The sequence below is a fragment of the Lepus europaeus genome, chromosome 7, assembly GCF_033115175.1.
Source record: "Lepus europaeus isolate LE1 chromosome 7, mLepTim1.pri, whole genome shotgun sequence".
Lineage (NCBI taxonomy): Eukaryota > Metazoa > Chordata > Mammalia > Lagomorpha > Leporidae > Lepus > Lepus europaeus.
Window position 1 is genome coordinate 111,974,964 of NC_084833.1, and position 16,611 is coordinate 111,991,574.

The window sequence follows — 16,611 nt, forward strand, 5'->3', positions numbered from 1 at the left end:
TTCAAGTGGTTCTGCTTTATGCATACTGGGCGCACTCCATGGAATACTCAGTGAACACTCCTTACTTCCATGGAAGTCTACTGGACACTGATCACACAGTAAAGATATTACTAGAATGAAACTCTCTTTTCATTGCTCTATCTTCAGTAGTAATTGTTTCTGGAACAAACAATAGCTCAATAAATATTAAAAATGAGTGAGCTTCATTGGCTTATAATGAAGATAGCTTCTTGGGTGCATTTCCTAAACCAGTTGCTATTACAAAGATTCGTGGTCTGTATAATGAGACCAGTGCAAACAACATTATCAAGGGTCTATAACAAGTTCCCTACATGCCATCATAAAACAAATGAAAACCTGAGAAAGTTTAGGATTCAATTTAATGGTATTAACATTATTCATCAACAGCATAAGTAGACTGATCTTCCATGGCTCCACTTAGGAAGCTCATCCATAGCTCTGAAAGGCAAAAACCTGAAATTGTATTCTATCTAAATTATGATTGTTTCCTTTCTGTGGGGATTGTATGTGTGCCAGGCAGTGGGTTGTGCAGAATAACATGTAGGTAAGAAATGGGTATCTGGTAACCTATGCTTACAACTGTAAAGAGTTGAATCTATAAAGACATGAAGAGTGAGGCTGTAATGATAGTTTTCTCTTTAGGAACCCACACAGCACAAGTCAGAAGGCCTACTCCTCACTTTCCATGTGCATGGGACTGCATGGATGAGTGTGGGTACTTATGTTATTCGAGTCTAAACATTTCCTGCTAAGAATTAAAAGCACCAGGCCTGAAATAAACAGGCGAAATGTGTATGTTTATTTCTTGTCAAGAAAATAATTGAATGAGGATGATTCATCAGCAAATCTCATTTGTACTAGTTTGTAAAACGTACCTAAGAATGAATTGACATTGGGAGGATACATTATTTTCATCCCCATCACTGCCTAGAACCCTCATTTATATTTCTACTTTTGGCCAGAGGAAGTCCAAGTCTGTGGCTTGACATGTGGAAATAAGTGGAGAGTTGGAAGCAAGCTCTTTGTAGGTCAGAGTTGGGGGTATCTGTGAAAAAATTGGAGACTAAACTGGGTACTTCAATTAAAGTTTTCTTGTAGGTTAGCCTATCATGTTTTCCAGGAGAATAACTTTTTTTTTTTTTTTAATCTCTATAAGGGCTTTTTAGGAAGTATCCCAGGAAGTCTATTTACAGACAACCTGTATGATAACTGGCTTCATGTCCTGGATAAAGGTAATGAGGAGACTCAAATAGCAGCAATTCAGAGGTGAGGATACCAATAATCTCTTTAAAATATCAGCTATTTTAGCACTTTATCCATTAAAATCATGACCACTGACAAAAGAGTTTTTGGTCACACAGATGGAGGCCAGTTTAGAAAGGTACGCAGGTCATGCATGCTGCTGTCATTCATTTGTTTCTCTTAACATTATTAATACGGAGTCCTTGACCTTTGTACTCATCCTGAACATACTGCCTCGATACGGGAGGAAATTCATAGGTTCAAGTCAAAGGCAAGAGGCCCAACTGATCATTGGTCTTTGTGTATCATTGTCAATGTGTTAGCTAACCAGGGAAGTCCAGTGGAGGTCTAGGAATTGAATTCATGACATGTTTGTGTATGCAGTCCTAAGCTGTGATGAGTCTATTTGATAATGTAACCTTTGTACTCTTGCCATGGGTGGCATTCTTGTGCTACTACCTTACAAAGAAGCAAAGGGGCCCCTTCTACTTAATTTCTGTTTACATTCATCAAGAAGCTTTCAAGTGGTCAAATTCTGGAATTTAATAAATATCTTAAATATACTTCTATTACATTAGATATTAATGAGATTTGCTCAGTTTAACACATGACATAGTAAATTAGAGGAAATATTGCAGACAATACTTTGAAGACACATTAGGACATTGACCAGTATGTCCATTGGGTTTTGCCAGTGACAAACAAAACATTTAGTTCCTTTTCTCTGGATGTACAATGTCTTCAATTAAAGTTCTTGTGTTAAGATTATACTTTTCTATGTTCAGATTTTTAGGTAAGCTGCCAAAATCAAACTTTAAACTCCTGCGTTCCCTATTTGGAGTCTTAGAGAAGATTGCAAAGCAATCATCTTTGAATAATATGACACCTTCAAAGTTGTCATCTTGTGTAGCTCCAAGTCTTTTTTGGCTACGTGGTTCCACAATTTCAGCAAGAAAAAAGGAAAGAAGGAGAAAGGTAATTAGATGTCTCCTTTGTATGCCCTAGGGAGCACTGTCTGCACTTTGCATTTACAGTTTACTATCTTAATGCTGATGGACCATTTTGAAGTTCTCACTTTAGGCACTCCTCTGGAGGGCCATAGTCATTCATTCTGGCAGTTGTGGGCAGGTGGGATAGTAAGTAAGACATTGATAGCAGGGAATCATTTCTTATTTCCCATCTGAAAACCGAACACAAGACTGATAGTAGTGTAAAGTAAGAAGAGAGTCACATGATGTTAGGAGCATGGAGTGTGGCCAGCATTATGGTACAACAGGTTGGGCAGCTGTCTATGATACTGGCATTCCATATCACAGTGATGGTTCAAAGCCCGGCTACTCTGCTTCTGATCCAGCTCCCTGTTAATGTGCCTGGGAAGGCAGTGAAAGATGGTTCCCTGTATTTTGTGGCCATTTGGATAGTGAACAAGCTGATGGACTGTCTCTCTTTCTGCCTTTTCCTCTCTGTAACTCTGCCTTTCAAATAAAAAAAAAATACATCTTAACAGAAAAGAAATGAACATGGACTTTGTGTTGTACAAAACAGCCTTCAAGTCTAGGCCTCTCCATTGAGGGAGACATTTGTAAGCCGATGCTTCCTCAGTTGATGAATGGTAGAAGCTGTAACTCAGAGGAGCTGAGTGACTGCTAGGGTGGCTTTGGCAATGTGGGTGTGCACACTGAACTCCCTTTGCCAGTTGTGACTCATTCAGAGATATGCCTGAATCTGATTTCATCTCTGCTGATGGAAAAAATATCAACTGAAATTTGAGAATATCCTAATGCATTCATGATGCCAAAGAGGCCAAGCTTTTCTCTATGTTCCTTCAGAAAGCCGTACTGAGAAGAGGCAGGGCATTGCATGAGGAGAGACTGAAGTTAGACAGGCATACATTTTCTCTCCTCTTGCCTCCTTTCTTGCCAAAAGAACCAAACAAGAATCTTTGATTCACAAGTTTAGGATACATCCCTTAAAGTGAATTCCCCAAGCTTGCATCTATTTTCTTGCTTTACAGATTTCAGAATGGGATATATATTTTAACTCTGACCATTCTAGAAATCTTAATTGAAAATGTCATATCTGTAAAGAGGTATTAATTGAAGGCCAGCGCCGCAGCTCAATAGGCTAATCCTCCACCTAGCGGCACCGGCACACTGGGTTCTAGTCCTGGTCGAGATGCTGGATTCTGTCCCAGTTGCCTCTCTTCCAGTCCAGCTCTCTGCTGTGGCCTGGGAGTGCAGTGGAGGATGGCCCAAGTCCTTGGGCCCTGCACCTGCATGGGAGACCAGGAGAAGCACCTGGCTCCTGCCTTCGGATCAGCATGGTGTGCCGGCTGTGGCGCGCCGGCCTCAATGGCCATTGGAGGGTGAACCAACGGTAAAGGAAGACCTTTCTCTTTGTCTCTCTCTCACTGTCCACTCTGCCTGTCAAAAATAAAAAAAATAGAAAATAAAAAAACAACAAAAGAGGTATTTATTGATGAAAAATGCTCAAAACTAAGTTCAGAAATGATAATGTTAATCAACTGACTAGAAGAACATAAAAATCTATACCCAATACTCTCAAAAGTGACATAATTTCCCAGAGAAAATGGGTTTACATATTTTTTTTTGTCAATTCTGAATTTTTCCTGAAATTCTGAGTTTCACATTTTGTGTTAGGTATATGATTTTTGTATGGAATAAGGTATATACTGTTGCCAAATACAAAAATACATTCTATTTTTGCCCATTTTTGTTGCAGGTTGCTGTTGTACAATTTCTAATTGAACATTTCTTAAGCATTTTTGGGGAAGACATCACCTCCCCCGTGGAAGAAAATGCAATAAATCAGGACAACTGCTCAGAAACATCAGGTACCCTGAATCGTTTAGGTGGTTTTGATGACAAAGTCACACTGATTCACCCTGCAAATGACTGGGTTAGGCTAATGCGCAAAGAAAGAACTTAATCCAGGTTTCTCATATGAATGGCAGAGATCAATGTACTAGAGCCCAAACTACTTGTTTCGGTACATTGTGGCAGCAAAATGTTTTGAAATTCATGGCTGGTTTTTCATTATATAACCTTTCCATATATAGTGAAAAGATGTTTTGAATCAAAACATTTTTGGAACCATAATATAGTACTACTTTTAATTCTATTTTTCCACAAATGGTTTGAAGACCTTTGTAGATATTGTCAATGTGCTCTAGATTAAACTCAAGTGAGGGGCTCTAAACAATGCCTGTTTGATTTAGTTCCCTTTTCCACTCGATATTCTCCCAGTGCTTTTTCAAGCAGTTTGAAGAAAACTGGCATCATTGAGGAAAAGGGTCTTGTTTTCCTGTCAAGCTTTCCAGAGTAAAAAACCTTGTGGCATCATTTTCCTGTGGTGTTATTTTTGTTTCTCTGTCAGCTTCAGTTTATCTCTAAAATATAGACAAGAGAACATGTAAATATCAGGCTGCTTTATGTGTTAATCAGATGCAGATGTAAACTAAAACAGCTGAAAAAAGAATTCATAGGGCAGTAGAGGTTCCATTGAAACTGAGAGCTAGCTAGTACTTCCCAACCTAGCTAACTGCAGGCAACAAGCACTCTATTCATAGGTGGAGTTCAGGATCAGAACTGGAGAACATGTGTCATTGTCCCTTCAGATTGGCTTTTCCTAGTTTTGTGAAATTCACCTCATTACTCACAGGAAAAATCTTTGGGAAAATCCATTTCATCAAGAATTGGGATGTCTCCAGTGTCTTAGAATATTTATACCAAGACAACCTTTTGTTTTCTTTTCTACAGAACAAATGCATAAATCTGATGCATCCACGTCCACAAAAGTTATGATAATTAGCAAGAAGGCAACATTGACAGATGATCTCTAGACCATACCTGCCACCAGCTCCGCCAACTGTTCTTTCATTTTCTGAGTTCCTGAATTTTGACATTTACCGATACATATGACCTTTATCCCATATCTCCTTTCACATTGGGCTAGGAGATATTTTGACAAATGTTCACAATATTTTTCTAAACTTGGATAAAATCTCTACCTTCTAGTGAAGAATAATGGAATATATTAGTAATGGAATGGATAAGAAGAACCTTAAACTAAGACTACCTCCAGAAAAGTCATATCTTTGGCAAAAGAAAGTGAACAAGATCTGATTTTCTTAAACATACTTTTTCATTGGTCCTATATATCTAATTTAAATACCCTGGAGATACTTTTTTTAAATTCCATGGAGTCTTTTAATGACTTTCAATATACCTTAAATATCTTTGCTACATCCAAAGTAATTAAATATTATAAGAATGAATGTATAAAAAAATACATTTTGACAAATCCCACTTTAAAACTAATTGAATCAAATGACTTTTTAAAAGTCTGATAGTTTGATATATATAAATTTCAGTATTGCACAATACTGAAATGTACAGAGCATAAGCTCAATTTTCTTTCACACTCTTTTAAGGATCATTTGTATCTTTCATTCTATTAAATTATTCTATTGTTTATTTTTCTTATGAATACAATAAAATTACTTTATCACTTACTGGCTTTGGTGACCATTTTATTTTCCCATAATTAGGGATTTGCTACAAGCTCAGCTGGACCAGTCCTTCTGGTCTCACCTGAGTCACTCAAAGGCTTGCAGTCAACTGACAGTGCCACTGGGGATACCTTTAGGGTTTTCGGATTTATGCTGGCTCTTTTTTGGCTTCCATGTCTTCTAAAGGGAAGCTCTGCCTCCTGCATGTGTAGCAGGAAGAGTTTCCAGAAGCAAGAGATGCCAAACACTTCTCAAACCTCTGTTTGCTTCATGTTTGCTAATCCCCCATCAGTCAAAATCCAGTGGCATGTGCTCAAGCCCCAGATCCACTGGAGGACAGGACTACACAAGGGGCCACACGACAAACTACAATGTTCCAAGACAAGGGGCATTCATTTTATTGAGGGTTATTACCTTAGTATGAGACACATAATCTAAACTCAAGGCAGCATCGTCACCTCACTCATCCCTTTATTCACCCATTTTAAACACTTCGTTTTCTAGGATCCCAGAAGTCTTTTAGGTTCTCCTTCATGGGTGCCAAGGACCCAAGTGCCTGAACTGTCATCTGCTTCATCTGCTTCCTCCAAGGGTGTGCACTCGCGGGAAGCTGTATTGGAAGTAGAATAGCTGAGAGTTGAACCAGGCATTCCCATATGGGATCCAGGCATATGATGTAACCACTGCCCCAAATGCCTACCCTTGTAGTGGAATGAGAAGGCCATGCCAAGGTGGCCACTGGCAAGCGAGCATCAGTTACTCAGGAATGGCTTTGAAACCCACCTGGCAACGGAGCCTGCCTGGCAACAGGCTGTGATTGGATGGCTTTGGAAACTGCCTGGCAACAGGCTGTGATTGGATGGATTTGAAACTGCCTGGCGACAGGTTGTGATTGGATGGTTTTGGGAAACTGCCTGGTGACAGGCTGTGATTGGATGGATTTGAAACTGCCTGGCAATAGGCTGTGATTGGATGGCTTTGGAAACTGCCTGGCAACAGGCTGTGATTGGTTGGGGCATAGACCGCCCCTTGACCAGATTGGCTGGTCTTGGCTATATAAGCTGTTGTACCGACTGAAATAAATGAGTCTGCGGGCTGCTCGCCTCAAGCCTGCTTTCACCCGACTCCCGGGGTCTGTGTGTTGACTTCACGCCTCTTGCCCCCACCATGCTGCTCCTCTCAGAAACGAACCCACTGCAATATTGTTGAGAAATCAACGGCAACATAGCCCAATGTCAAATTCTTTATTAGCATTTTCTAAAGGTAAATCTAAGAGTAGTGGAAAATAACTTTGAAGTAATAATAGGGGTTTCCCCCTCAGATATTCTTTGTTTCCACTTTCTCCCAATAAATGTCTAGGTCGTTACTTCTGGAAGAGAATTTACAACAAAAATATTAGGAAAGAAGAACTCTGTGTTGCTTGTGTTTAAAAAATTGAGTCTCCTGGAACTGGCATTGTTCATTGCCAGCATCCCACATTGGCAATGGTTTGTGTCATGGGTGCTCCACTTCTGATCCAGCTACCTGTTAATGGCCTGGTAAAAGCAGCAGAAGAGGACCCAAGTGTTTGGGCCTCTTTCACCCACTTGGGAGACCCAGATGAAGCTCCTGGCTTTGGCCTGGCCCAACCCTGGCTATTGAAGCCATATAGGGAGTGAACCAACAGATGAAAGATCTCTCTCTCTCTCTGTATCTCTGTCTATCTCTCTGTCTCCCTTTCTCTCTGTAATTCTAATTTTCAAAATAAATATTAAAAATAATTGAATCTCTAGTGAAGCTAACAATATTTGAGGCATAAGGATTTAGGTGAAAAATTCAAGGAAAATAGCAGGCTTCTTAGGATTATGGGGCATGAATCCAATTTCTTGAATGGTATCCACATGGAGGCTTCACAGAAGACCCCACCCAAAGACACATCTGAGGCAGATGGGTCCTGTTTACTCCCAGTTTCTTGTTCCTCAACATGGATCAGCTTAGTACGAGTGCTCTCAGTGACACACTGGATTTGAGGGAGCGATGTTTCATTGGCATCTGTATAGACTGGCTCCCCAGTACCAGAGAGCAATAAGAAGATCTCAGCAGGTGCTAGTTCCCTGAGATGACACAGAGGCCCAGGTGAGTGACAGATACTTTTCTCCAAGGCCCTAACTCCTTGGCACTAGAAAACTGAGAACATGGTTAAATCCTGTATGTCTATTATCTGGTAATAGTGGATCGAATTAGAAATTGGTTGAGCAATTTAAAAATAGATAACAATGTATTTCTTACATCTCCTGCTTGCGTAGACTCAGATTGGTACTGCTATATAAAGAATGCTTGCTTTATGCCCGCCATCCTTGAAAGGATTCCCTAAACAAATTTGGAAAATGTATTTTCCTACAGAGGTTGCCTTCTAGTCATTCCTGTTACTCACTTTACACATTTTGTAAAGTGAAATGGATAAATGAAGGTTCTCAGAAGTGTGGGCATGAGTTCACTCCTCCAGTCTGAGTCTCAATCTCTTTAGAAAAGGGTTGGATGGAAGGAGGTGGAGTCTCATGTTTTAATATGTTATTTTATAATTTATTTTACTAATTGAAGGGTAGAGAGCGAAACAGATAAACAGAAAGAGAGAGATTCTCCCACCTCACCACTCCCCAAATATCCAAATAGCAGCAGGTAACAGCTAAAGCCAGGAGTGAGGAAGTCAGTCTGGGTATCCTAAGTGGATGGCAGGGATTCAAGTACTTGGGCTCTCACCAGCTGCTTCCTAGGATGCATGTTCACAGGAACCTGTAATGTAGAACTAAAGGACTCTGTCCTAGGAACTCTGGTAAAAATAAGGGATTTGGATGTTCGAAGTGGCATCTTAACTTCTAGGCAAAATGCCCACAACTGGGCTTTAGTTTTAATGTAACTGTTTCTTCTCTTCTCCTAGATATATTTCAAGGAAGAATGGCCTCAGGAAATGAGTCTTCAGTGACCCGGTTTATCCTGCAGGGCTTGACACAACAGCCAGAACTGCAGCTGCCTCTCTTCTTCCTCTTCCTGACAATCTACATGGTCACTGTGGTGGGGAACCTGGGCTTGATTGCTCTGATTGGTCTGAACCATCACCTGCACACCCCCATGTACTGCTTCCTCTTCAATCTGTCCTTCATTGATCTCTGCTACTCCTGTGTCATAAGTCCCAGAATGCTGGTGAGTTTTGTGAGAGAGAACATCATCTCCTATGCTGAGTGCATGGCTCAGCTCTTTTTCTTTGCCTTCTTTGTTATTGATGAGTGCTGTGTCTTGACATCGATGGCCTATGATAGATATGTAGCCATCTGTAAGCCCCTGCTGTACAAGGTCATCATGTCTCCTCAGGTCTGCCTCATGCTGACGGTGTGTGCATATGTCATGGGTTTTGTGGGTGTCATGGCTCACACTGGATGCATGCTGAGACTCACCTTCTGTGATGGCAACATCATCAATCATTACTTGTGTGACATCCCTCCTTTCCTCCATCTCTCCTGCACAAGCACTTTTATCAATGAATTGGTTATTTTTATTGTGGTGGGCATCAACATAACAGTGCCCAGTCTTACTCTCTTCATTTCTTATACCCAGATCCTCTCCAGCATTTTGTGCATCCGTTCTACCAATGCCAGGTCCAAAGCCTTCAGTACCGGCAGCTCGCACATGATCACTGTTTGTCTTTTCTTTGGATCTGCATCTTTTATATATTTTAAGCCTTCTCCTGCTGGGTCTCTGGCTCAAGATAAAATATCCACTATTTTTAACAACATTGTGGGGCCAATGATGAATCCTTTCATCTATAGTCTGAGAAACAACGATGTTCATGTTGCATTAAGACTTTGAAGAATAGCATACTTTCCTGACTTGAAGCTGTCTTTGTTATAGATGCCAATTTCTAGTAAAAGCACATGATATGTAAATCCATGGAAAGAAGGGTAGGAAATCAAGATAAAATGGTAATATTTGGACAAGAGGGAAATTAATTTAATTACATAGATCACTTCATGAGTCAAGACAATGGATACAAGTGGAGTATCAGAACTTCAACCTTTCAGAGAGCCTGGAGAACTTTTTGTTCTGTTATTCTTAGGAAAAAATGTAGTAATGATATTGTAAGAGGGAAAAGTTGAATGATGTTAACTCCAGAAATGGTAAGACTGAATTTTTAGACTCTGACACATCTAGGATTTCTGTGCAACTTTGTCATGGAGATATCAACTTCTGTGAATCTAGATTCACAGAAATGTGAATTCTGTGAAAATGTGATTCCTAGATTTGAGGACATAATGAAGCTCTTATATGAGCCTTAAATGAACAGAATAGGAGCCCCTGGAATGGACTGGGGGGCTCCAGAGAAAATTCTAGAACTTAAGTAAGAACTAAAACTGCTCTTGCCCTACAGCTCCCCTGTGTAGAAAAGCTATTTTCTCTGTACATAGAGGAATGGAAGGGACTAGCCTTAGGTACCAATAGTCAAAAATTGGGGCGATGCCTTAGCCAGTGGTCCACTGTAAACAGCAAGATTATGTGGCAGCAGGATATCCAGAATGCCTGAGGACTGTAGCTGCTACAGTTATAGTGGTTGAAGCAATATCCAAATCAACTCTTGAGGAACTATCCCTCATCAAGTACAGGGGGTCCTTGATGCTTAATGTTATCAATGGCTAACTAGAGGTTAACTCTTCTTCTCTTAACATTTATTTGTTTATGCGTTTGAAAGGAAGAGTGACAAAGGGAGGGAGGGAGAAACACTCACGAACACACATACACACACACACACGGGGAGAGAGAGAGAGAGAGAGAGAGAGAGAGAGAGAGAAGGCACTTCTACCCACTGGTTTATTTTCCAAATGGCTGCAACAACCAGGCCAAATTGAGGAACCAGGAACTCCATCTGGGTCTCTCACATGGGTGGCAGGGGCCCAAGATTTTGGGCCATCTTTTGCTGCTTTCCCAGTTGCATTATTAGGAAGCTGGATTAAAAATGGAGAAACTAGGACTCTGACACCCTGATTTGGATACTGACATCCGAAGCAGAGACTTAATAAGCTGCACACAACACTGTCTTCTTAAGGTCAATTCTTTTTCTTTTCTTTTTTTTTTTTTTAATTTTTGACAGGCAGAGTGGACAGTGAGAGAGAGAGAGAGAGAGAGAGAGAGAGAGAAAGGTCTTCCTTTGCTGTTGGTTCACCCTCCAATGGCCACCGCAGCTGGCGCGCTGTGGCTGGCGTACCGCGCTGATCCGAAGCCAGGAGCCAGGTGCTTCTCCTGGTCTCCCATGGGGTGTAGGGCCCAAACACTTGGGCCATCCTCCTCTGCACTCCCTGGCCATAGCAGAGAGCTGGCCTGGAAGAGGGGCAACCAGAACAGAATCCGGCACCCCAACTGGGACTAGAACCCGGTGTGCCGGCACTGCAAGGCAGAGGATTAGCCTGTTGAGCCACGGTGCCAACCGAGGTCAATTCTTAAGCTATTAGGCCATGTTGTAGGACTCCCCTGAGTCCTCAAATCCTCAAAACCTGCCAAACCTTAACTCCAGTCAATATTTTGCCTGAAACAGATGGTAGGGAATTAGCACACTCTTGCACAGAAACTATGGAACAGACATACTCTAACAAACCAGGTCTAGAGGATGAACAATTACTTAATTCTGATGCTGAATGTTTTACTGGTAGAAACAGTTACACATATAAAGAAGCTGGAAGGATGTTGTTAGCCTACAGAATGTTGTAGAGGGAAAAACCCTGCCACCCAATTTCTCTGCCCAAAATATTGAACTTGCTGCTCGTATTTGGGCTCCACAACCAGTGAAGGGATTGAGATGAAATATGTAGGAGACTCCAAATACACTATTCTAATCTTACACACCCATGATGCTATCAGGAAGGAAAGAGGTCTACCTAATGCAAAGAGCTTCCCAACTAAATATCATGATGGAATATTAAAACTACCTTAGGCAGTATTGATTCCTGGGGAGATTGTGGTAACTCACTGTCAGGGACATCAAAAGAGGATACTCAGATCATTAAAGGAAATAACTTAGCTGATAGAGCTGCTAAAATGTCAGCCTTCCAGGCCATAGAGACTCAAGCTGTCTTAGGAGACTTACCTATAAGTTCACAATATTCTTCAGAAGAGGAGACATAGGCAAATGAAAAGGGACTTAACAAGGATGCTGGTGGATGATTAAAACATGATGTCAAGAATTTTTTGCCTCAAGCAGGAAATTACTAATATTTAAGTAATGCTCTTCACTTGGGAAGAGATTCCATGACTGTAGTGCGGCATTGCGATTTGTAGGAAAGAAGACCTTAGCAAGACTGTTAAAGAAGCAAATGAGGGCTTGTGAACTATGCTTCCAAAATGAGCCTGGTCATCCTCAATTTTTCCTACTTCCACCTGAGCCATGCAACATCAACACACTCATCCAGGGGAAGACTGGCAAGTGGACTTTACTCAAACACACTCTACTGGACAGTTTAAGCACCTCTAGGTCCTTATAGATAGCTTCACTGGATGATTAGAAGCCTTCCCAAGTAACAAAGAAAAAGCAACAGGAGTGGCTGAATCCTTACTAAAACAAATTATTCCATGCTTTGGATTCCCAGAGCACCCTCCCTTCACTGCTGTGATAACTCAACAAATATCTAAAGCCTTAGGAATTACTTGCAAGACACATTCTTCCTACAGGCCACAATATCTATGAAAACTAGAAAAGGTAAATCAGTTTTCAAGGTCAACTATGCCAAGAAACTTCAGAAATAGTTAAACCTATTTCCTAATGCCATCTTGAAAATAAGAACAGCTACTAAATCAGTTCTTAAACTCAGCCCTTTTTAAATGTTATATGGAAGACTTTTTCTGTGTGATTCAGATACCAATTAGACAGTTGATCATGTTATCATTTCATGTTTATTTTAAAAGCAAAGGTGGGACAGGGAAGGGTTGGGTTGGATAAGAGAGATACAGAGAGAGACACATGGACAGAGATGTCCTGCTTGCTGATTTTTTCCCCCAATGTTTGCAACAGTGGGGCTAGTTTAAGCTGAAAACCAGGAGCTGGTAACTCAATTCTGGATCTCCTACATGAGCAGTAGAAACCCAATTGCTTGGACCATTCCAACTGTCTCCAAGGGTGTGCATTAGCAGGAAGCTAGTTTAGAAGTGGAGTTGGGACTTACACTCAGACAATCTGATAGGAGATGTGGATGTACATAGTAGTTTTCCATGATAAATGTATAAGAATGGAAAAATGTTAGTGGTTTCCATGTATTAAGGGAGAGTATAAAAGGGCAACATGAAAATTTCTTGTAATGAAAATACTCTGTATTTTGTTTGAACCCATGAAAATAAGCTGTGATTTTCTTTAAATTAGAAATACTTTCTGTAGAAATGAGCACCTGATAGTTTATTTTTATTTATAAACAATTCCTTTACATCATAGAACTTTGGTTATGACAATAAAATATATTTGCCAGTGGTACTGCATGTTCTAGAAGGTTAATTTAGTTTGGCATGATCCTGCAAACCAGAAATCCTCTTAGTTAAACACATTTTTCTTTTCTGAATGATATAGTGTAATATAAAGCATAAATTACCACTGATTTGGCAAGTTAGAACATATGGGCTTCCATTACCTAAAAGAAGTCAGAAATGAGTGCTTAATGTTATGATGTATCTCAGTGAAAAAGATGAATCATTTGCCATACTTTGTTGTAACTGTTACTCTCATGTGGCCATCATGAAAAAAGGAAGGGAATGAGATATTTTTGCAATGTAAAGAAAGCCCAGAATTTCTCTACATTCATTCTGTATCTGCTTCCAGTGCCCTGGCTATACTGCAGATGAAATAATGACTTTCATTCTAAGCTCTAGCTTAAATTACTGGAATAAAACGCTTATTGCAATGTGATTTGATGTAACATGAACTTCCATGGAATGTTTCTGACTCCTTTTTTACTTAAATAAGAGATTTTAATATTTCCATAGAAAATACACATTTTAATGAATAACTAAGGTCTTGATCATTTCCATAGATAAAGAAATATCAATCACATGGGATCATTCTCAAGTTTTCCCTTAAGGATTTTTGGTCTCCTAACAATTTTGAAGAGTCTGAAAATAATAATTGGGATGCATTTTAGTAATTATTGAGTTTCAAATTATCCTAATAGTGAAATAAAAATAGGTGTTTTACATTTTTCTTGCCTCTGCTTTTTTTCTACTTTTCTCTTTAACACTTTATCCATGACTTTATTTAAGAAAATGATTAGTTAATTAATTCAAGAGTTGGGGCCAGAAGAGAAAGCAAGAGGGAGAGAAAGAGGGAAAGTGTGCCCATCCACTGGTTTACTCCCTAAATTGCTTCAATGGCCTGAGGACTGATGCCTGGAGCCAGGAATTCAATCCAAGTATCCCATATGTGTGGCAGAAATGCAATCACTTGAGACATCACTGTTGCCTCCCAGGGTCCATATTAGCAGTAATCTGGAATCAGAAACCAGAGCCTAGAGTCTAACCTAGATACTCTAATGTCAGAAGCAGATGTTCTTATGGTTGCTGACACTCTAAGCAAACATCTCCTCTGCACCAGTCCCATAACTTTAATATCTATGGAAATCATCCCCATACATTTTCTCCATGTTCTAACGTTTACCTGAGCATAGACCCACTGTATACTTCTACTTGGATGTCCATTTGGCAACAAAAGCCCACCAACTTCAAAACTGAATGTACAAATTTAACCAATGTTCCTACTTTTTGTGCATTCTTTCTGTTTGTATCAATGACATCATTTACTCAAACACTTCTTCCACAAGTGTATTTTTAGAACTACTCTTGGTAGCACTGCTAACTCAGGGTTTTTTGTTGAAAATCATTCATGGGCTGATGAATTATAAATGTTAATTGTCTGCTGAGGTTCATTCCTTCAGATTCCCACCATATTAATCTTCCTACATCTGCACTGTTACTATTTCAATTCTGTGCCAAAAATAAAAATTAAAATAAAAACCTTCTGTAGTGAATGGCTCCTTGGTTTTTGCACTTGAGAACTTCCTCTACTGATCTAAATGTGCCTTTGACCTGCAGTTTTGCTCTGGCAGTCCTGTGGGGGGCACATTGAGAACTTTTGAGAGATTGAAAATTCTCAGTGTAATGTTCAGGAAGGATGGAAATTATAGTCTTTTCCTGCACTCATCACCACTAATTTGAAGTTCTCTTGCATGACCTCTGAGAGTTCAGAAATGGCCTTTTACATGCTCCTCCTATGTTATTTAGTGCTAAATTCAAGTCTACAAGAAACATTGAGACTACATATGCCTGTTCTTTGGGGTTAAAAATTTGTTATGGGTTTCATGAATAATGGTGAGGGGATTATCATTCTTTCATTCCTTTACTATAAAATATTTATTGAGTAATTAATATGTGTACCAGGTATTTCTCAAAGAAATAGCATTGAAGGAAATAGATAATGTACCTGATCTTTTTGTGCTTATATTCAAATATTTATGAGTTCTGAATGTGTGTTTATGTGTTGTAGAAAGAAGAACATGATGGGGCAGTGCTGTGGCACAATTGGTTAATGCCTTGGCCGGAAGCGCCGGCATCCCATATGGGCGCTGGTTCTAGTCCCGGCTGCTCCTCTTCTGACCCAGCTCTCTACCGTGACCTGGGATAGCAGTAGAAGACAGCCCAAGTCCTTGGGCTCCTGCATCCATGAGGGAGACCCAGAAGAAGCTCTTGCTCCTGGCTTTGGATCGGCACAGCTCCGGCCATTGTGGCCATCTGGGGAGTGAACCATCGGATGGAAAACTACTCTCTCTCTCTCTCTCTGCCTCTCCTCTCTCTGGGTAACTCTGACTTTCCAATAAATAAATAAATAAATCTTTAAAAAAAGTAAGAACATGAAACAAACAGATAATTAACACTATTTCATATATGGAGAGATGCAGGTGTAGGAGAGGTCATTCTGGTTTCTGTTTTGGGATAGGACTCATTTGGTAGGAAAGCAAATGTGTGTAAAGTTGCTATTGGAAAAAGTCATTATCATGAACTAGTCTGTAAATGCAGTGGAGGTAATTAATGTTAGCTCCAAAGCATGATCTCTGGGAAAACAGATGACAAACATAGGTTTTCAGATTTTTAATGAAGTCCCTTGGATTTCCTAACTCATAAAAAACCTCTGAGTCATTCTAGGAGGTGGCTCTTCTGGTATCGGCAAATCCCTTTTATCACAACATATTCTGACAAGAAAACTCTGGTCAAAGCTACCATGAGAAGCCATGATCTGTGACTCCTGGCTTCCCAGAGCCTGGGGTACTGAACAATGTGCTCTGGTTCCCTCATTCCCAAACTTGATCAGAACAGAAGAAAATCATTCTGAACTGCTCTCTGTCCAAACTTATCAGCGGCACTTGCCCCTGTGTAAGAATAGGGGAGCAGAGTTAACAAAGTCCTCTTTGAACCCTGAGGGAAAAGGGTGAGTGTTGACTGTATCTGTCCTGCTAAGTACTTACAAACCTCATCTGTGGGAGCCCAGAAATACTCAAAATGGCTCACCTTCTCTGCTGATGCCACCATTGACCCTGAAGTGGGCAAAACGTGGCCTGGAGGGGCTGTACAGTCTAGAGTGGTTGAAGAATCCCAGGAGCTCCTCCCTATAGAAGTTGCTTCCAGGTCTTCTTGACATTAAGTGCTCAGAAGGGTGGGCTTGGGTTCATTCCCTCACTCTGGGTAGTAATTCATTAGTGTTGGATTGAGTGGAGAGAACAACGTTCCCATATTTTAATGTTTCTATTTTACCTCTAATCACAGGT

At 40.3% G+C, this 16,611-nt stretch overlaps 1 protein-coding gene across 1 annotated transcript; it reads left to right on the top strand.

Moving 5' to 3' along the window:
• The first annotated feature begins 8,719 nt into the window (after positions 1-8,719).
• Positions 8,720-9,637, top strand: LOC133764726 (olfactory receptor 8B3-like). Its single transcript, XM_062198415.1, has one exon. It carries the CDS (start codon positions 8,729-8,731, stop codon positions 9,635-9,637), a length of 909 nt encoding a protein of 302 aa, XP_062054399.1. The 5' UTR covers positions 8,720-8,728.
• Positions 9,638-16,611: the final 6,974 nt, after the last annotated feature.